Source organism: Parasteatoda tepidariorum, chromosome 8 (genome assembly GCF_043381705.1).
Source record: "Parasteatoda tepidariorum isolate YZ-2023 chromosome 8, CAS_Ptep_4.0, whole genome shotgun sequence".
Taxonomy (NCBI): domain Eukaryota; kingdom Metazoa; phylum Arthropoda; class Arachnida; order Araneae; family Theridiidae; genus Parasteatoda; species Parasteatoda tepidariorum.
In genome coordinates this window covers 64,177,444-64,199,642 of record NC_092211.1, presented here as the reverse complement: position 1 = coordinate 64,199,642, position 22,199 = coordinate 64,177,444, and the positions used below count along the sequence as shown (strand labels likewise).

General features: G+C 29.2%; 1 protein-coding gene across 1 annotated transcript in view; it reads left to right on the top strand.

The window, feature by feature from the left end:
• The window catches only part of LOC107437684 (protein madd-4), a gene marked incomplete in the record, with an annotated part of 287,088 nt that extends 272,633 nt beyond the window's left edge, over positions 1 to 14,455 (top strand). Inside the window, 2 exon segments of the mRNA XM_071184129.1 lie at positions 4,990 to 5,137; positions 10,505 to 14,455. Of these exon segments, the coding sequence (XP_071040230.1) occupies positions 4,990 to 5,137; positions 10,505 to 10,623 (267 nt within the window).
• Between the last annotated feature and the right edge of the window lie 7,744 nt (positions 14,456 to 22,199).

Below are 22,199 nucleotides of genomic sequence, written 5' to 3'. Positions count from 1 at the left end.
CAAGAGGTAAATATAAACTTAGATATGACATTTCAGAACATAGACGAAAAATTCTTATAAGTTGATAAGTGATAAAAGAAAACCTAATTAAATTTCTGTAATATGAAATTACAATTTCAAGAACACTCTAAATATCGTTTGGTAATAACGAAACCACGCCACATAAAATAGAGGAAGAATCAATGTAAGGTTTCAAAGAAATTGAATTACAAGAATATTTGGAATAGTAAATTATAAATAATTATTAAATAACAGTAAATTATTGAAACTTCAGATTTCAAATATTTCGTGCGATATCCATTGCTAAATTACAAATTCATCATTCAGTTGTTCGAATATTCTTCTTTAAATCTTTGTATTAAGTCCAAAGCATTATCGAACTATAATATACACATGAAATAAATATAAACGTTCATAACGCGGAAGAAAAATTCTTAAAATGTTATTAGTGATGAAAGAAAACCTAAATAAATTTCTGAAATATGGAATTACGGTTCTAAGAACACACTAAATATCGTTTGGTAATAAAGAAACCAAGTTTCGTAAAATTGTAGGGGTATCAATAAAATTGAATCGCAAGAATATTTCGGAGAGTAAATAAAGAATTATAAGAATTATAGATACTTTATACTTCAAATATTTCATGCGATATTTATTGCTAAAACACAAATTCATCGTTGAATTGTTCCGAATATTTTTTTAAATCTTTGTATGTAAGTCCAAAACATTATCGGACTATAATAATAAAAACTTAGAAAACTTAAAATAAATAAAAACTTAGATTTCGGAACATAGAAGAAAAATTCTTAAAATTTGATAAATGATGAAAGAAAATTCGAATAAATTCCTGAAATATGAAATTACGATTCAAAGAACAACACTATAAATATCGTTTGGTGATAAAGAAATCACATCTCATAAAATGTTAGTCGAATCAATGTAAGGTTTCAATGAAACTGAATTTATATACTTGGCTTTATGGGGATAGGAAATAAAGAATTGCAAGAATTGAAAACATTAAAAGTGCATTCTTCGCGATATTTACAGTTAAAAAACAAAATAATAGTCCAGTTGCTTTTAATATTCGATTTTAAATCTTTCTATCGAAGTTAAAAAATATTATTGAAGAATAACGTACACACACGAGACTTCTAAAAATTGAAATAAAACCTCAGAATATCGAAGAAAAGTTCTTAAAACCTGATAAGAGTTAAAGGAAATCTAAATAAATAATAAATTTCTATAGTAGATAGAATATTCCTAGAACACTCTGAAAATCATTTGGGGGTAGAGCCATATTGCATTAAGTTTTTGCACTACAGGATGTCAGACTGTACTCCTAAAAATTTAGTCCAAGCTATAATTTTAGGTAAACCACAAATTGATCGTTCAGTTGCTTCCTACATTAGTTTTTAAAAATTTGTATCAAAATTTAAAACGATTTTCAAAGTATGTATGTACACACGGGATTCTAAAAAAATTGGATATAAAATTTCAGAGCATATAAGAAAATTCTGAAAACCTGATAAACGATTACAGAAGATTTAAATAATTTTGTGGAATGTGGAATGCCGATTTCAAGAACATTTCAAACATCGTTTCACGATAACGAAACCACATTGCTTCATAGAACGTCGGTTAAGTCAGATTTTAATTATTATGCTCAAAAATATATTTTAATTTTGATACTAACATACGCACGAGGCACGAAAAAAAATATTCGATGCAAAATTTCAGAACAGAGACGAAAATTCTTATAACTTGATAAGCATTAAAAGAACATATAAATCCAGATATCGAATTACGAATCTAAACATCGTAAGAATAAAGAAACCACATCGTATAGAATGTTGGTTAAGTCAGCTTTTAAATCTTAGACTTCAAAAATGTTTTTACTTTGTTAACTTGAGGCCTAAAAAAATTTCGATACAAAATTTCGCAACGTCGATGATAATTCTTAAAATTTGATAAGCGAAGTAAGATCTAAAAAAAAAATTCCGGAATATGGAATTAGAATTCTAAGAATCACACCAATTGTTTGGTGAAATGGAAAACAATCCGTATAAAATATCCGAAGAAACAGTGAGAGGTTTCTATAAAACTGAATTTATATACATTCAAAAAGTCGTTTGGTATTAAAAGGAAAAACATATTCCATTTAGTTTTTGTACGTTATGTTAGTTGTTTGAATGCCGAAGAACTATACGAAATAGCAATGAAACCGATATTATACACAATTATAAAAACACTTTGTGATAGCAAATAAAGTGCAAGAATTATCAAAACTGCAGATCTTACGCAATAATTATAGCTGAAACACAAAATTTCATAATAACTTTTTAATTGTTGTATTAAACCTCATAACACTTTCGATGTATTCTTTTAACACATCGGTAACCTGGCACATTTCGCAGTAACACCTTCCTCGTAGGCGCACTAGGATAGAATACTTCGCTCTAATGGTCGTAAGTTCTAATCTAGGGATCATTTCAAGTAATACTCTCCGTAGTAATGCGCATATTTCCGGCTCCCATTATTATTGTGATAAAATCGGTCTTTCATACAAAGGAGCAACTGAATTTCAGTTTAAGTTTAAACTCAAAATTATAATACATCTAGATAATTAAATTCATCAAAAGTATGTTTATTATTTAAAATGACTTGGATGCATGTCATTAGTATTACTTGTGTGTAGTAGCATATTGCATGATTAAGTATAATTTATATTTTTAATACATAACTATTTAAAAAAAAATTTGTTGGACATAGCAAAAAAAATTTTTTATCTCCCCCCCTCTTTTGTTGCAGAACGTAAAATTGGAAAATAGATACTTTAAATTTATCATAAGGTTTACTCAAGGATTTGAATAAAATAGAAAACTAAATAATTCATGTATAAAATGGAATATTTCAGCAACAGGATATTCTAATAATATTCATATTTCTTCAAATCATGCACCAAATATTTGAAATGAACAGTTCGTTGTTACTTGAAGATCTTGACTATTTTTTTTTCACTAAATATTAAAGATGTAGGGAAGCGGTACAAATATATTTTAAAATTAGTTTCAACTTCTTGATATAGAATAATCTGTTTCTTAAAAATGTACTTAAATAAATCTCATTTCAAATTTTAAAAAAAATTAAACTCATTCAAGATTAAAATTATAACGAATAATTTTAAGGCGATTACTTTTAACAAAATCGTTATTTGCAATTATTTCCATTTTGAACTAGCCGCTCATTTTTTTTTCTCTCATTAAATATAAATATTGAAGAATTATAAAACAATTGTTTAGGGGTGAAATGTTTAATTAAAAAGTTAATTACCTATTCAAAAGCAAATTTTAAACCAATTTTTCCATACGATTTTGAAGTATACTTCGTCTATTCTTTAACCCTCTGACGCAGATGGGGTACCAGTGTCCCTTTATATATTTTTTCTCTGGTGTTCTAATTACCAGCGAAAATATATTTTGGTATTTTTAAGTTATAAAAAGTAGCCTAATATTTACGAAAAAAATCTAGTAGATAATTTAAAAAAAAAAAAAAAAAAAAATTTTTTTTAAAATTTTCTTTTATTCACAGTCAAAAAATTAATCAATAATTTATTTTGTAAATAAAAGAAATTTTAATGATGAATAACTGCTTCTCTTAGATCTAGATACCTACAAATTAATGCAAATTCGTAAAATTACAGTTTGGAAATATTTGTAAGATTTTACATTTAATACAGAAAAAGACACCTGTGTTTCATGCTGTATTTCATAAAACCATAAATTATTTAACTGCTTACTATAACATTTCCACTTATTTTGACCTAAATTAATACAAAATAATGAACATAGTATGAAAAATACATTTAATAAAAAATCTGCGTCAAAGGGTTTACAATTTATAACAACCGTCTTAAAATAATGTGCGAGAGTAACTGTAAAACAGTTTACTCGCTCAAAAATTATAAACGTCTCAACCTTAAAACTGAAATTAATGTTTAAAAATACTTAAATTCGAAAATACTTTTAAATTAATAGCTTATGTCAAACAAATATGTTTCGTAGATATATACGGTTGAAAATGTGCTGAATTAGTTGCTTATTTAAAGAAGAAAAAACAACGTAATATTAAATAAATATCGCATTCAATATTACTTTCTGATATAGCCTATAAAAGTAAATTTTTTAAAAAATATATATATTTAAAAATATTCAATATTTAAGACTTTTTTGTTTCAATTTTAAAACTTTTTGAATTGAGAACAGTCACATCGGAAAACTGAATACAATTTTGTTTTTCTAAAAGAAGCTTAATTATACATTTATTGATTCTTCGTATGCATATCACAATTCAGATATGCACTTATTAAAAAAATAATTTGATACGTTATCCCGAATTAAGATTATTTTAAGGAAATCTTGAAATAGATAAATGAAACAAGGAAATTGAAGTGTTTGTAAAAAGAAAAGAAAAAAGATTTTGTGAGTTTATTTAAGTATAAAAAAAATACAGCAATGGGTAGGTTTGATTTGCTTCATTAAAATGTTGATGTTCATAAACAGTCGTACACAATTAGTTGTTAATTTCAGTATGCTTTTACAGCCATTGCAATTGAATTAGTTAAACACAAATGCTTTTTATATGCGTTGCACTTAGCATTATGATTTCACTAATTTAATCCCGGCCATCACGCTAGCTGCTTTGCTTCCTGCTGCCTTTCGTTCCATGCCTCTTTTTTTATTTACTTTTGTTCACTAGCATTCCACAGAGAATTATTTGGAAAGTTGCATTTAGTCTTTAGTTTTCCACAGCTCTGGTGCTGGCTTTCTTCCTTTAGTTTTGCACCCAAGAACAGAAGCTGTTATTAGCAACAGTTGCAAACAAAAGCAACAAAACAAAATCTGCGGAAACATTAAGCATCCAGCGTTGTGTCGGTCTATTGCAAATGTGTGTTTTCTTTATTCTAAAAAAAGCCTGCCATCTTCTGCCCAGTGCACAGTCACCTGCGGCCGCCATGGTTTTCAGAGCAGGATTCTTCAGTGTGCCTGGTACGGAAGTACGCGACCTGCCGGCAATGCCTGCCGTGACCAGCAACGACCCATCGTAATGCGGCCCTGCAGAGGGCCACCATGCCAGTCGAGTGAGTAAGTGATTGTATCTGTAGTTTTAGATTTTTTTCTTCTTAAATTTATTTTGAAATTAGATAATTATTTTCAATACTTTTTATCACAGAGGATGTTCATTTAATACGCGAGCAAATTTACAATTTAACTTATGTATGTTTGAAATTTGAGTGAGATTTTTTCCTCATAACAGCGTCAAACATAGGCATACAATATTGCTTAGATTACGATTTATTTTTGAAATGTAATTCGAATTTCCAAATTTTATTATTTCCACCATTAACGCGAGTTTTCCTCTCCCCCCCTAAAAATAGTAAGAATTCACGGTTATACATTAGGGAGATTTCGCACTTTTACGTTACATTTTGTACTTTCCCATACGTAAGATTTAAAATAATTGCGCATGCGTATTTTAAGTGTGAATGCGCCAGTTCCAATTAAATGCGCATGGGCCTGTGAAAAAATCAAACTTACGTTAAAGAAAATAAGAGGTACGTGGATTTCATGAAACAAATTTCTTCCAACATAAACTGTATAATTAAAATGAGTAAATAAACTCAAATTTTAAAATAACCGAATTTTTTTTCCTTTCTTATGGATTTAAAGGAATTGGAATTTTAAACTAAAATCAATTTAAAAAAATTCTTATTAAATCAACCAATTGTTGTAAAATCAAGCGACTCATTTTAACATTTTGTAATAAAGAATACTCCATCTTCATGATCTATTTGTAAGATTTCGATATTCTTAAAGCTAGGAAGGTAAATTTCTCCCAATACTTGATCCAGGAGTTCTCTTGTCTTCTGGATTGGGTTCAAAATTACAAGGCTACGGAGTTGAACATTAGTAGTTGTAAACCCAAAATCGGGTCGGCTGTTCAACGACCGTTCTAAAAAAAATTATATATTCACATGCTTCTTACGTCTCTGATAGTAATCATAGAATTTCAGTACAGCTGAGTTTCATTTAATTGCTTGCACACTTCACGTCATTGGACCCTTACATTCAGACCACTTCTCATCAAATTGAGAAACAAATGGACTTTCTTCAGGACAGGCATTTTTCCTACGATCATTTTCTTATGCACCATCTCTTCTCTTTGGTAAGGTGTTATATCATCATCTAATTGTTTCAAAGTAGCGTGATATGGCTTCATACGCAATACGTTAACTATATCAGTCCTCCTGTGTTTGACACGCTAGTATCCTTCACTACCTTCGTAACTTCAGATAGTTTTTTTTAAATAATTTTAAAGAGCTTAAAATACTTCAAGAATTTTTCTAACAGGTCTAAAAATCCTTACGAGATCACCTGACATGTAGGAAACATAGCCAAGCTTCAAATCGCACGTATTTCCAAATCTTCTTCTTAAAGATCGATGATGCGCAGATGAGCTAGTTGTGGAGTTTTTTCTGTCTTACAAACAAGCTGAGTAGAACAACCAACTTCGAATTCTCGTCGCAATTGGAAACAAGGTATCTAGTATAGTTACGGCTTCACATCCATGAAAAAAATGGGGGAAGTCAGTCATCTCTCGTTTGAGAGTAGTGTAAGCAAAAGTGACGAAGGGCAAGATTACACCTCATTCTTTCTGTTCAACATCCACATAGAGTTGTCAGGTAAAGTCTTGTTACATTTTTCTATGGGGTTTTGTGATGATTAACAATGCAGAGCTTCAAAAGTTCAGCCACCAATTTTGAAAAACACAATTCCCCGGTCTGATAGCAGGACCCTTGATGAACCATCTTTTAGCAAAATATTCTAAAGAGGAAACCTATCGCTACTGCGAGTGCCTCAACACAAGGAAGTGCTTTCGTTTTAACGAATCGTGTAATATAATCGGTACATACCACAAGCCACCTATTTCCCTGTGCTAACTTCAGAAAGAGTCCGAATTTTATTTTATAACCGTCGTTGAACAGCCGACCCAATTTTGGGTTTACGACTACTAATGTTCAACTCCGTAGCCTTGAAATTTTGAACCAATCCAGAAGACAAGGAAACTCCTGGATCAGTACTCCCAGAGTTATGATTTGTTATGGGAACATGGAAGATTTTGAGACTCGACAGATTTAACATGCATCAATCACTATTTACTACACGGGAAGTTTTCGGTTGGCGAGGATCGAACCCACAACCTCTTGGGCATGGGCCCAGTGTCCTACCAACCAGGCTATTCCGACCCTCCAATTCCATTTTGACAAAAAAGTTCTTCCGCTGGTGGTATGGGCGACATCAGTTGTCCAGGAGGCAATTGGGGAAAACTTTTTCGTCCTTGAACACTTCGATAAAGAAGAGTTTAATAGAATCTTCTTCTCAATCTATCTAGTGTTTTAATGAAATACAGGTGTCCTGTAATCGGTGTAGCATGGAAATGTTGAATTTCTTTTCGTAAATGTTAGAGGATAACCAGTAACTATCGTCGACCAGCAGAATCATAGCTTAGAGAGAACTCCGTTCAATAATCGAAACGAATCGGTATTCGCCTGGTTAATGTTGTCTTTCATTTGTGTTATCTCCTGGTCTCTATCTTGTTCAGCGATATTGGAAAGAGCTGCAATTTGGTTTTCGTCTTTAACTGCTGGTAATGGGTACCTGAATACTTGCGTCCTGATTTATATAAGGCTGTTATGTTATATTCTTGTAGGCACACTGCCAATTTGCAAGATGGGTCTTTTAGATCAGAAAACCAACAAAATGAGTGATGATTTGTGATGACAGTAAAGACACGTCCAAACAAATTAGGACGAACCTTACTAATAGCCCAAATTACGGCAAGACAGTCGCGCTCTGTAACTGAATAGTTCTTTTCACCTTGTGTTAGCATCTGAGATGCATATATGCGATAACTTTTTTTCTCACTATTTTGAAAGATGAAAATATCACTATATCATCGATTTTAGTAGATGTCGGTAACAAATTGTCTATTCGCTCGTTGTAAACCCCAGCGGGCATAACCGTTTTTTTCTGTTAGCTACATCAACTTGCCAATAACCCGAGCCGAGATCCATTGAAGAAAAGTGGTTAGCTCCATTCAAACAGTCTAAGAAAGCGTCAACTCTGGTTAATAGATAGATCTCTTTCTTCATCGCCTTACTTAATCAGCAATAGTCAACACTAAAGCTCCAACTTGCATATTTTTCTCTTCTATACATAATATATACTTCGTGTTTATTCGTCTCTCTGGGGGCTTCTCTGTAGAGAAGGTATTTCTGGTATTTATGATATTGGAAAAATTGTTTGCCAGGTGAAATTTTCATGAAACATGTTCGACAATTTAAAGCTTTCGTCAAACATTTTTTTGGGAAGTCAATTCTGGTGTCAACATGCAAGTCAAATGTTTATCCAAAAGAACTTGTTTAATGACTTTTGAAAAATTTTCTCTAGAGTCCAACTGACGAAGGTGATGTTTATCAGTTAATTCTTCAACACTTTCACTTCCGGCTTATCCCAACCCTCTGCGCCACGATTTCTACGAACTCTAAAATCAAAAGAAAAGAGGACGAGATATCTCGTATCTAGAGTACAGAGATATCTCGCGCACAGCAACACAAACACGAAAATCTTCTGATTCTTCAATTTATTCAGCTTCCAATACTTTTTTCCGAGATTCGTCTAGTAATAATTCCGCAACTAATACACTTTTATAAGAAATTCCATCCCCATATTACTACAATTTTCTAATACTATAAAGACGTATAAGTGTTCTATTTTGTCTGAAATTATTTGTACAGTACCACGTACGACTGGATTAATAAACTTTCAGTTCTCAGCATTTAGCAGCCCTTTTGATTTATTTGCTAGTATAGTTTAACGCAACACAGTTCGAAAAATTCATTAGAAATAATTTAAAAAGATGCACCAGAACCAACATGTACTGGTTTACTTTCCATGATAACTTCAATTTTTATTTTCTCTGATCTGCGTGATTAACGTAGTTGGAGGTTTTTTTTCCCTCAGCAGCCCTACCTCTGACGAAGTTTGCTTGATGGTGTCGTTTTCCACAAAATTTCTTAAAGGGAATCAACTTTGATGTCTATGACGTTTCATACGGCGAGGGTGACCTATGAGTTTAGGGAAACGTCCTCGTTTAAGGATGAGGGGACTTATTTCTAGAAGAGAGGCTTAAACGTCCATTATCGTTTTCCATATCTACTTCAGAATTTTTTTGGGAAATCGTCTGATATTTCATCGCTTTCTCTGCAATAATCTATACACGTGACCTGGATTTTCTGTCACAACAAACAGGTACTCCAAACATCATTCTTGCTAGGAGGTAATTGTGACGGACTGTGTAACTGCGGCAGAGTTAGGGAGGTGAGCAATAAAATTTTGTGGTTCAAGTTAGAATTTGCATCCATCATTGGTTTTCACGTCTTAATAACCTCGTTACGTAAAACATCTTCCAAGGAATCTGCGTGGTTCAGATGCCAAAGCTAGGGAAGGGAAAAATCTCTTTTTTTGCAAAGCGATTGCTGTTGATCTACATGCTGGCATCATTCAATAAAAACAGAGGAAATTGTTAGATCGTCTTAAGTAGCACCTGATAAACATTTTCTGAAACTCCTTTCATAAGATGAGCAACTTTATCATCTTCCATCACAGTTGGATTTATTTTGTGACTAACAGCCAGAACAGCTTGGATGTAAGATAGACATGTTGTACCACAAAGCTGAGCTCGAGTTTTTAATTTTTCTCCAACGCGGTGAACAGGTTGCAAACTACAAAGAAACACAGGTTTGAGTCTTTTTTAATAATCTTCGATTTGTTACAAAATCTCATTATTTCAACACTACTACTTCACTGTATCATTAAGAAAGAAATCGGCAATAGATAAACACTTTTTGTCGTCTCAGCGATTATATTTTGCAATTCTGTCTCATTATTTCAACCATATTCTCTGACCTGAACTGTAAAAAACGGATGCTCAAATTTCAGGAAACTTTCTTTTTTGACAAAACCGTTTCCTGTTATATGCTCCAAGCGAACATTTCATCAAAGTGACGAAATAGCTATTGTCTCTTCTTAGAAATACGTCGTATTTCGACATTCTAATTTCGTCAAGTTAAGAATTACTTTCGTAGAATTGAGGTGGTGCGATGAGGACATTTTCGTCATATATTTGAGAGTTTGCGTTTCGGAATCTCAAATAACGCGCTTTTATGACAAAACGATTCTCAAATACAGCTCAAGGATTGCTGGGTCGTCAAAAGTAAGATTCTTATTTCCTAAAGATGGTTCTCCAAAAAATGCAGAATGATATGTAATGTGTTATACATTAGATCTCTGGATTTGCAAGAGTTTTATCTTTATAATTAAACATCAAGAACGTTTATTGTATATCGTTCCATGTAAAAGCATATCTATTTGTTTTTCTTTTTCAGACAACTGCACTGACCGTTCCAGTTACTGCAGCTTAGCAAAAACCTTACACTTGTGCCGCCTCAGTCGCTACCACCTCCAATGTTGTGAATCGTGCAGAACTCGGGAAAGTAAAGGTTAGAATGAATCTTTCACTGCTGGTGTCGCGGCCTATTTGAACTTAAACATTTGCAAAAGACTGCTGAAGTTGATTCTAAATAATATATAACGTTGTGTGTGTGCGTGTGTGAATAAAAAAAAAAAGACTACGGACATTTAAGTGAAATGAGAGAGAATATAGTTTTGAACATTTTCATTGAACAATTTTTTCATATGAAGAAAAGGAATCGTAGGGTTGCCACCGGTTTTCATTGAACTGAAGAAAATGAAATCGTTTTCACCAGAAATTTTTACTGCTTTTGTCTTGTATCTTAATGTCAATGTAATTAAAGCTGTAAAATAATTGTTCCCAATGCTTTTATTGTAGTAAATATTAAGTTGAGATTTACAGCTCTTAGCAATGTAAACAAATGTTTCACTTTTTTGATAATACAACAGCTATAAGCATTTTATTGGTATCTTTAAATCAACATAATCATGAAAGAAACATAATCAACAGATGCTGTCTATGGATGAAAGAAAATCTTTAGTTTGCTTCAAAATTTGGTAAGTATTCACAAATCTAAAATTTTAGAAAAAAAAATCAGCCTTATCCTCAGAACTTGGAAGAAACATTTCAACCAAGCAAAATTAATTTTGTTGCTAATCTATCCAATACAAAATATAATTCACATTTACTCATCAATTGTTCACATTGGTATTAAAAAGGTGGCAACCCTAATAAAACTTGTTAAGTTTTTGCTCCAATACAATCTTATGGTAAAACTCTACACTAATGTAAATGTTAATTTCCATAACTATCATTCCAAATGTTAAGAATCACTAAGTAACACTTCCTGATTTAGAAAAAAATAAAACAGGCTTGAAATTTAAATTATTTGGTTCTTACTTCACTGATTTCTTAGGATCTCAAATTTCAGAAAACATTAGTGTCTAAACATTGTAATTCCTCACTGAAAAATATTCAGACAACAAGAAAGTTGGAAATAAGCACTAAAAAAATGTTAGTTACTATTTTCCTCCCTGATTTCTGAATAAATAACAGTTCCATATTTTTATTTAAATATTAAGTTAATAAATAAGTCATTAGCTATGATTACATTTGTGATACTAAAATTAAAAAAAAATGAATAAATCAGGGTATATTTGCATGAACATGCAAAGTTATATGTTTGTTAGCATCAATAGAAGTTATTACATTAGTCTTGCCTGCTCCTGAACTGTTAATCTGAAAATATTAGGTTGAGTCAAAAGTTTCTTTTATCAACTTTCTACTGTTCACTATCAGATTTAAGGATAATTTCTTAAACTAATATAGACCTATCCCTACAAAGTAAATAAATTCAAAGCTTATTTTCATTAAAAATTAGAGAGCCTAATACGTTTATTTTAGGTACTTCCTATAGATAGATATCAGGTTTGAAGAAATCTTTTTAAAAAAAAAATATTATGTAAATATACTTCTTGAATGATATTTTTTTTAGATCTTATAAATCCGTTATCAAGTCTGAAGATAATTCTTCAACTCATACAGACCTAAGTCCATAAGACTAAACTTCGGTAAATTTTTTTTTCTACAATTAATAAAAAAGATTTTTTTTTTATTATGAATTTAAATTATGCTTTATTTTCAATGCAGGTTGAAGGAAATTTTAAGATCATTTTTGTTGTTATCCAAAAAATTAATATACAATTTCATCCTCTTGAATTATATTGTCTTTGATAATTTATTTTAAAAGGATAAAATTGTGACATTTTTTAATGTTGTGGCACCTCATACAATAAGCATTTAGCCATTTAGATTGGATAGGTAATTTTGAGAATGAGGTGTCACAATTCAAATTTACTAAAAAACTTATTTCTATTAAAATATAGAATTGAAGTTTTTACTTTAACATCATTTTGTTGTTCTAGTGAGTTCCTTAGCGTACTTTAGTTTTAATTGTGGAAGAAACTTTTGACTCAACCTAACATCTATGAGGAAGAGATTTCTGGGATGCTAAATTTTTAAAAAAAGAGCCAAATGTTTTAGTTTCAAGTCCATTATATTTAGATGCCTCAACTCTTTTTCTGCTGTATAACTAATGAATGCCATTGAAGTATAAAATGTCTTGTTTAGTTTGGTTGCTAACAAAACAAATCTAATAAAATGGTATCAGATAGTTGCATTCCTTTTATGTGCCATATGATTTATCTTAACTCATAAAATTAAATCTAGACTATTTTTGAATAAATTGTCAGTTGGAAAAGTTTAAATCTATTTTGACAGTCTGTTTTTCATTGGCGCAGAGAAAAACTAATATTAATTCCTAACATACCATTGGAATATAAACTTTATCATAGCTATAATCATACCATTACATTTGAAATAAATTTCGTGAGTCATAATTACAAAATGGGCTCTATGCAAAAGACTTATTGGAATTATTAATTAAAATGTATATAATTATAATTAATTATTAATATATTAATGAAAGTAATTAATAAAAATATGTCGCTTTAAAGAATTAAATACATTTTATGAAACATACTTTAGGTACAAATATTACATAAACTAAAATCGGTGGTTAGGTAAAAACACTTTAATCAATTCCATAAAAAACAACAAGGCATCAAAACAGATATTCTTCAAAAAATTAATTAAGAAATTTCTAATAGTTTTCCAGAGAAAAAAAAAGAATCTAAGCAAGCTCATTTACTTTATAAAGAAATGCTCAAATTTATAATCAACTATACTGGCATATTTTTGTTTGATATAATTTAAGTCATAAACAAAGGAAATATGGTCAATTTACCAAAAAAGCTTTAAAAGAATAGAGAGATCTCAAAATTTTTCTTTGATATAAATAATCTATAAGTAATCTAATGATAAATCCAAAAATGAATAATGGAGTTTCGGTTAGCTTACATGAAAAGATGTAATTTGAACTTTGGTACGAATTAGCTACTTTAAATATTGCAAAGAAAATTTTGATATAAGGCTACAAAAACTTCTAAGATTATAGAAATTACAGATATTCAGTTCTGAAAATTCATAATCTAACCTAGTATTGTGAAGAAAATTTTGAAACAAGGCTACAAAAGCTTCCAAAGTTATTGAAATTTCAGCCGAATTACTGAAAATTTATACTCTAACCTAGCTATTTTACACCATATATACTAAGAAAATAATGCCATTTTTAAAAATAATTTAAGTTAATTTGCAAACATAATTTTTTGACGAATTTTTCATAATTTAAGTAAAAGTGAATCAATAAATTATTTTTGCAAAAATAATTTTATTGATGCATTTTTATTTGATATCATTTACAAGAATAACTATGGGAATATAATTAATAACTAGAAAATATAGCTTTAACACATTATAAGAAGAAAAAAATTAAGATAGACTGATAGATTTTTTTTATTATCATAAAATAACAATAAAAAAAATCAAAAATTAACAATGGATTTTCAGTTAATTGAAAAAAAAGTTGCACTTTGAAATTTAAAATGAGCTAAAACGATGTCTTAATATTTAACAATATCTTAATGTTCAACAATGCTAAGCACAGAATGCAGCTATCTACATAAGCCATTTCACATATAAGCACTGTAAAATAAAGCATATAAAAGTGTCTCAAACAATGTGAAAAATAAATTTTTCTAAGCTCTATTCATAAGAATACTGGTATTACATGTTCTCTAAGAAATATTTTTTTTATGATGAGCTTATAGTTAATAAACATACCTCACCACATATATATAAATATATATGGAAAAACATGATGTTTAGCATTCCAATTCCATTTCTTCCTAATGTGAACTTATTAATTATGTGTATATGAGTTACATAAACATTCCTTTACATTATGTGTCATGTGTTTTATTTACATTTATAGATTTTGTTTACACTTCAAACGAGAAAAAAAACAACTCAGTTTTACGAAGTGTTAGCGATCGGAAAACTTGTTGTCTTCCCTGGTAAAACTACGTAATTTACATTTAAAGTTTATTTCAGTTTTTTAAAATAACTACAACAACACTTTGAAAAAAATAAATAAATAAAAAATACTTAAAATATATAAATATAATACTTAAAATATAAATAAATCTTAAAATTCAGAGCTCATTCTAGGCAGAAAAAAGGACAGGGTGCAAACGTTTAAAAAAAAGGCATTATTATTCTTAAAGGGCAACAATTTCTTTCTATGAACTTTTCACGTTCTTTGAAAAAACATTGTCAATTAGTGAAAGAAATTTTTTTAACTTTACTAACAGTAGCAAAGCAATCATATTTACTAATTTTTATTAATAAAATAACATATATATCGATTTATTGAGCTAATTAACTTAGTAATTTATTTAAAATGCTTGCATATATTAATAAAATAATAAATGTATGTTTTTTAAGTGTCTGTAGTTATGATTAAATAACTAAATTGATTAATAATAATTATGATTTAATGATAGTGGAAGCAACTGCAAACTTTCTAAAACACGTGCAACAAGGGGGTGTGATGGCTATTTTTCCTTTCCTATATTTTCCCTTTTTCTATGTATTGACAGCAATGACAAACTAAATAAGAAGAGTTGAAAATTTAAGGAATCCATTGTAAAGTTTGGAGAAAAAATAAAGAAGGGACGAGGAAAGAAAGGGTTTAGAGTCTATTACATCAGGGGCAACAGGGTGGATTCTTTTGACTAAAAGGGCAACAGGGTGCTGCGCCCTGTTTACCCTGCCTAGAATGAGCTCTGCTTAAAAATAGCATCAAAATTACAAAATGTACTAATTTTTTGTTAATAATTCATCAAAACATTGAAATCTGCTGAAAACAATGCTGTGATTAAAGAAAATGTCCATTAACTAAAACATGTTCAAGACAAACTGGTTTATGCAGTTTAAGGAATTATTATTAGAGGAGTCATAAAATTAAAGGAGTCAGTGATTTATAAAGAGTAAAAATATAATAAATAATAGCAATAATTAAATCTTAAATAAACAATTATAAGAAACTGAAGCGGTAAGATATAACTTGATTAAAAACTTCACTGGCTTCAAAAATATGCAAATTAGAAATAACGGTAATTGCATTTTACCCTGATTTGCCACTGTGGTTTTTCTTGTTCTGTTTCTCAACCTGTTTCTCTTTCAACCACTGTGGTTTTTCTAGTTTTGTTTCACACCTTTTCTATTTTTCGTTAATAGCTTTACGTTTTATATTTTAAATTACTTTTGCTTTTTCTCACTCATACCTGGTAAGGCTCGAAAATGGGCGCCTGTTTTTGAGCACTTGAAACATGTCGACTGTTATTTCTAATTTGTATATTTTTGAAGAAGATGAAATTTTTAATTAAATCTGTTTCCTTCTAAACCTACTTTTATTAAGGAAAAAAAAGTGAGTTAAACTTCAGTCAAAAATATTATTCATATAATATTTTTGACTAAGGTTTGGCTCACATACATATGTAATACATACTATTAATAGATATTATACATATTTGGCTGTACTTTTTTTTCAATTTTAAGGAAAAAATCAACATAGTTCTTCTTTTATTCTAAAGAACATTTAAATTACTATACTGGCAAAAGCAAATTCATTGCAAAACCCTGATAGCTGAACTTCCTAACAAAAGGTTGAGAATCCCTCTTCTAAACTTACTAATTAAAATTATGATCTTAGTTTAATAGGTCAATTGTCTAAATTCATGGTTGTGATTAATGACTGTTTTATTAGTGTTTGTAAACTATACATTTTAAAAAACATTAAATTAAGAAGCAAAGATAAGTTAATTCGATAGATAGACAATAAAAATGATTGTTAAATACAATAAATGTAAATGAAAAGAAAATTACAGTACCTGCAGCTAATAGCAGAATCCAGATATAAAAACCGATCATAAACATTAGCATTCTGATATCAGAAGTGGTCAAATCAAGGATTAGATAACAATACCATAAATACAACCATGCAAAGGTTTTCATAATTTTTCTTTTCACTCAACACAAATGAATAGAATCCCTCAGTAGGCTTTCTATGAAGATAAGTTTTGTTTTGACTCAAGAGTCTCCTCGTCTCTAAAACTGCATTTAAATGTACAAGAATATTAAATAAAACAAAGCCTTACATCCACTATGTGGGTTGGATTGGATTTCCTTCACTGGTAATAAAAAATTATTAATAAACTATAATTAAAAATCTTTTTAAAATGAATCAAAACTTTTACTACAAATTATTTTGTAAGTAGAAATGCAAACTTTAAGTTTAAAACTGAAGAATTTCATCTAATTACATTTTTCTGAGGCTATAATTTAAAAAAAAAAAACTTTTTAACAGAAAAGAAATTATCTTCATTGAAAAGAAACCTGTTTAAATAAACTGTTAGTGAAATTTCTTGTTAACTAATAATCATTTTAGACACATAAACAATTTTAAAAGTTCTGCATCTCATATTTGCTTTAAGGCTATTAATAATAACAATTGTAGTCTACTGTTAGCATATGAATCAATTTTATTGCAATACATTAAGCAATTGCATCAAATGAATAAATTTGATTGCAATGCAATGGGCAAACTACGGCCTGCCGGAAGGTTTTATGCTGCCATCGGATAGAGTTCTAACTAGTAGATCTATGTCGAATGATGGAAATAGTTTTAATTGGTAAAACATTGAAAGCAGAAGTTCTTTATAGAATAGCTGTAGATTTGGACCAATGAGCATTTGTCTTTTTCTAGGAACAGACATATGAAATCTAATATAGGTGAAGTGTACTTCATATGTGGAAGACAAGCGGATTTCTAACAATATTAATTACATATGAAAAGATCGCACACAGATAATGTTATTGTAAATAATGGTGAAATTATTAAACAGCTAGTACTTGTTTGAGTTATTTGTAAAATTTTTTAACCACCAAAATGGCTACTAAAAATGCAAAGTTGATTCAGAGTGCCGTGCATTCAATGGTGAATGGACCTGGAAATATTTTACAGTTGTAAAAGATAAACCAGTATGTCTTATCTGCAATGAAGCTGTAGCAGTTTTTAAAGAATACAACATTAGCCAACATTTTACAGGCAAGCACAAGAATGGCAACTACAAAGCAATGTCTGAATGTGAAAAAAGACAAAATGCAAAAAGGCTATTTAAAGAATTATCAGGCCAATAAAATTTTTTCAAGAAGATAAATAGTGTCCAAGAAGCCACTACCTATGCAAGTTACTTCATAGCATACAATATTTCTAAAAATAATAAATCTCTCGGAGATGGGGAGTTAGTTAACCAATGTATGCTCCAAGTTTGTGATGTTTTATGTCCAGACATGAAAAATAATTTTGATGCTATAAGCTTATCGCAAAAAACGGTGACTTCTAGAATCGAAGCCATTGATAAAAATTTGACATCACAATTAGATTCAAAAATTGCACAATTTAAATTTTGCTCAATAGTTATGGATGAAAGCACTGATATAAATGATACTGCTCAATTAGTGAAGAGAATTTTGAAATTATTGAGAAACTGGTGTGCATGCGTTCTTTAAAGGGAACTACAATGGGATGTGATATTTTTCATGTGTTTCGAGAAAGGTTAACTTTGAAAGTGCCAATAGCAAAAATATGTAATATGGTGCACCGAATATGATATGAAAAAAATCTGGATTCCTTGGACTCTTTAATCAGAACTATCCCGGGAATAACGTTATTTTTCTTCATTGTGTTATATATCAGATTTTTTTTGTGGCCTTCTTCACAAGCAATTCCGATATTTTATTCAGTCCATGCAATCTGAATAATCTAAAGTACTGTATAACATGAAAGTAAGGTGGCTTAGTGCAGAATGCATTTTCGAGCAAGTTTGGCAGCTCAAAGATGACATTGTGTTGTTCTTCCATGAGAAACAGTGTTCAGTAGAGTGCTAAATATTAGAAGATACAGAATAGCTTGCATTTCCTCAGATCTTCTTTGCCATATGAACAACTTGAAGGTTAAAATTCAAGTGAAAAATCAATTCATCAATGATATCTGGGAATATTTCAAAGCTCTTAAACTGAAGCTTAATTTGTTTGCTGGGCAGCTAGCTAATCAGGACCTGTCTCAACATCTCACAGTTAAATTCAATATCCCCAATAAATAAGGAAAAGCTAAAGAATTATGAAGAAACTCCATTTTGGACTGGAAAAAACTCCATTTTGAGTTTGAACGCAGCTTTCAAGATTCAAGTGCCGTCCAAACAGCATTAGATATTCTTACCATGCCTTTCAACGTAAATTATGAAGCAGTGAGATCGGATTTGCAGCTTGAATTAATTGAGTTGCAATGCTAGGTATATCAAGCAATTTCATACCACATTTTATCCAGTTTTTCATCAGAAATCTTCAAATTTTTTAATTTGTAATATCAAATATTAGATGACACATAATAGAATAAGAATGGAAACCTGGAAAAGTTTCGCTAAAACGTGGAATTTTGCAAAAAATTTGTAATAGATGGTTAGAGTTACGTAACTCGAATCTTAATATCTGATTACTGTTACAGACAATTCTAAGACTGGTAATTTCCAAAGGTATGATATAGGAATTTTCCATGTTCTTTGAACAAAATTGCAACTTTCCTAAACTATTAGCTGATTTTTAGAGTTAAAATAAAATTCCCTAACAATTCCAGTTCTTCCTGACCCATGGGAGCTCTGCCTACTCTCCCCCGACTAAATGTTAAACATTACAAACATGGTTTGTCCGGTTACATGGTGACAGGAGATTACTCCACCCATAAACAAGACAAAGCGTTGCGAATATTAGTCCATATTCTAAAAGTGTGTGGTCAATAGCATAATTATATTAGCTTATGCTTATTTACTAAATAAGTCAAATATAGTGAAAAAAATAAACACATCTCATTTAGAAGCAGTTATTTGGAGGGAAAAAAAATCAAAATTTATAATGGAGAGAAAAAAAAATCAAAATTATACATTAACAACACATCTAATTTTTAGAAACAAAATATTTTTACCAATTTTGAATTATGAAATTTAAAAGCATGAGAAGTAAATGGAAGTGATAAAAAATGTGATTAAAAGAGAAAATAATACAAACAGAAAAATATATTACAACAAAATTAACTAGATGAATAGACTAATAAAATATATACAAAAATTAAAAGTTACTAATCTGAAATTTAAAAAAAAAAAAAACATATATGGAAGGACATAAATTCTGCAAACAAAATTTATACCTATAATTATATGCTTATCCAAATTTTATACAATTTTCAAGATAAATAAGAGAAGAAATAAGAGAAAAATAATAAAAAAGAATAAAAATTTTAAAAACTAAGTTTTTAAAGTGAACTAAAAAGGCGAAAATAATTTTATTTTTAAACACTTAAAAAGCCAGTATCACCATCTCTATGTCTTTTACAAGTGATGTTCCCTACATTTTTAGGAGTAAAAAAAAAAAAAGTAGAAATTAATTCCTCCTTTTTATCCCACTTGAAAAACCCAGTTTTAAAAATGCTAATTACCATTTAATTTTTTTCTAATTTAAAATAAAAATAAGCTTTTAAAATAAATAAGCTCAGAAAATTGTTAAATAACTTTATTTTTCCTTACTTAACAATAGTGTTATAAAATGCATAAATTGTTCATACGTAACCAGGAAACTGCATTACAATTCTCTATTTATTTGAAACAAATAGATAATATACTTGTTTATAAAAATACAGTATTTGTGAACATTTAGCACACTTGTGACATTATAAAGAGACTAGATATATAAAAGTATAAAACTAGCAAATCAGTCTTACAATTTCATTTTACAAAAACCTGATAGAAAAGTGCAATTTGAAAAGATAATTAGAAAATTCATAAAATATAGATTAATAATAATAAAACCTGAAAGAGCACTTACATTTTCCAATGCAAAAATTTACCCTTAAATGACTTCAAAAAAGAACAATTGAATTTTTTTTCAAATACATTTATATAAATTTAGAGAAGGAAATTATGGAATTTATTTATCAAAATTTAATATTTTAGTACTTCAATGTAACAATTAATAGGAAAATAAGTTTGCAAAGAAACATAGTTTATAAAACTATAATTTGAGGTTTTCTTTTTATTTATTACTAAAGAAATCATTCTGAAATAAATAAAAAGACATAATAAATATGTGAATAAGCTTATTTTTTAAATTTAGGATGAAGCTAATTTTGAAATATGTAATCTTAAAGTTACCAATAATTTGCTAAGTCAGTTCGGGTTATTTTTCGAAAGGAAAACTTTAATAATTAAATAAAAGTTAAAGTTACTAAAACATGTAAAGATAATTTTAATATAAAATGAAATTAATGTGAAGTTGAACAACTTGTGAAGCAGAAATGGTAATACTTATCCAGTTTTGAAACTTCGGCACTCATTAAAAGAACTGAAATATTGCACTGCACCTTAATCGTAATTGTGGCATATTATATATGAAGCATGTTTTTTTTTTCCTACAAACTATAATAAAAATACATGCTCAATATCTATAGTACAATTAAAAAAAATCAGACAAGTTAGAATGTAATTGTTGAAAATTCCTAAATGTGCACCGTAAAAATATTTTTAAAAACTAGAATACACAAATGACAATCCATATTTGAGGTAGCAAAATTAAAAAAATTTTTACAAACTAAATGGGAAAAAAATTAAATGGGGGAAATAAGACAGAAAAATAATAGAATGCCTTAAAAATACATAAATAAATATGGCAACATGCATGGTACTTCTTGTATTTAAAAATGTTTTATATTTTAAGACATTACAAATAAAATTTACATCAAAAATGAAATTGTACATTAAATATATATAAAAAAATTTAAATACAGCATACCTGGACCTTAGGGACTATTTTATCATTGAATAATAAGGAAAAACAATTTTATTACAGAAATGTAGCCTATTTTTCAGAGAGCTAAAATATATTAAAGCAGATGAGTACAGCATGGAAGACAGAAAAGTAGATTTAAAAGGTAACATAACAATAAAATTAATTGTTCATGAAGTAATACATTGTGATCATTACTTTATGTTTATGATCACTCATTAAATGATCTGCATTTGGATATGTTTTGATAACACTCCTACCAACCCTTTCCAAAAGGTAGATGAAAATGTCATAAAACCATCAGAATAAGACAAGGCACAAATAGAAATGTAAAAGAACACACATATATATATAGTTAAAACTTGCATCTGCGCAACATACCTAGCAGGTAAAAATATTATATATTAAAACTAGACTACTTACATTTCGGAATTCCGGTTGAATAAGTACCATTTTGAATTAAAAACGTGGCATAAAAAACACATGTTTATCAAAGCAAAAGGAACAAAAAAGAAAAGGAAAAGCTCAATTATTTGGAATGTATAAGAATTTGCGAATTTTGGGTTGTTGAGCATAGAAGTTTTGAGTTTTTCATATTTTGTTGAATAAAAACTACATTACAATAAAGCGAGTGATATAAACCAGAAATCTAATAAAAGTGCAGCATATAAAAAAAAAAAATAAGATAAATAAAAGACAAAATTCGCAAAAGAAAAGCAGAGAAATCTTTATTTTACTTATTTTAGTTGTTTTTC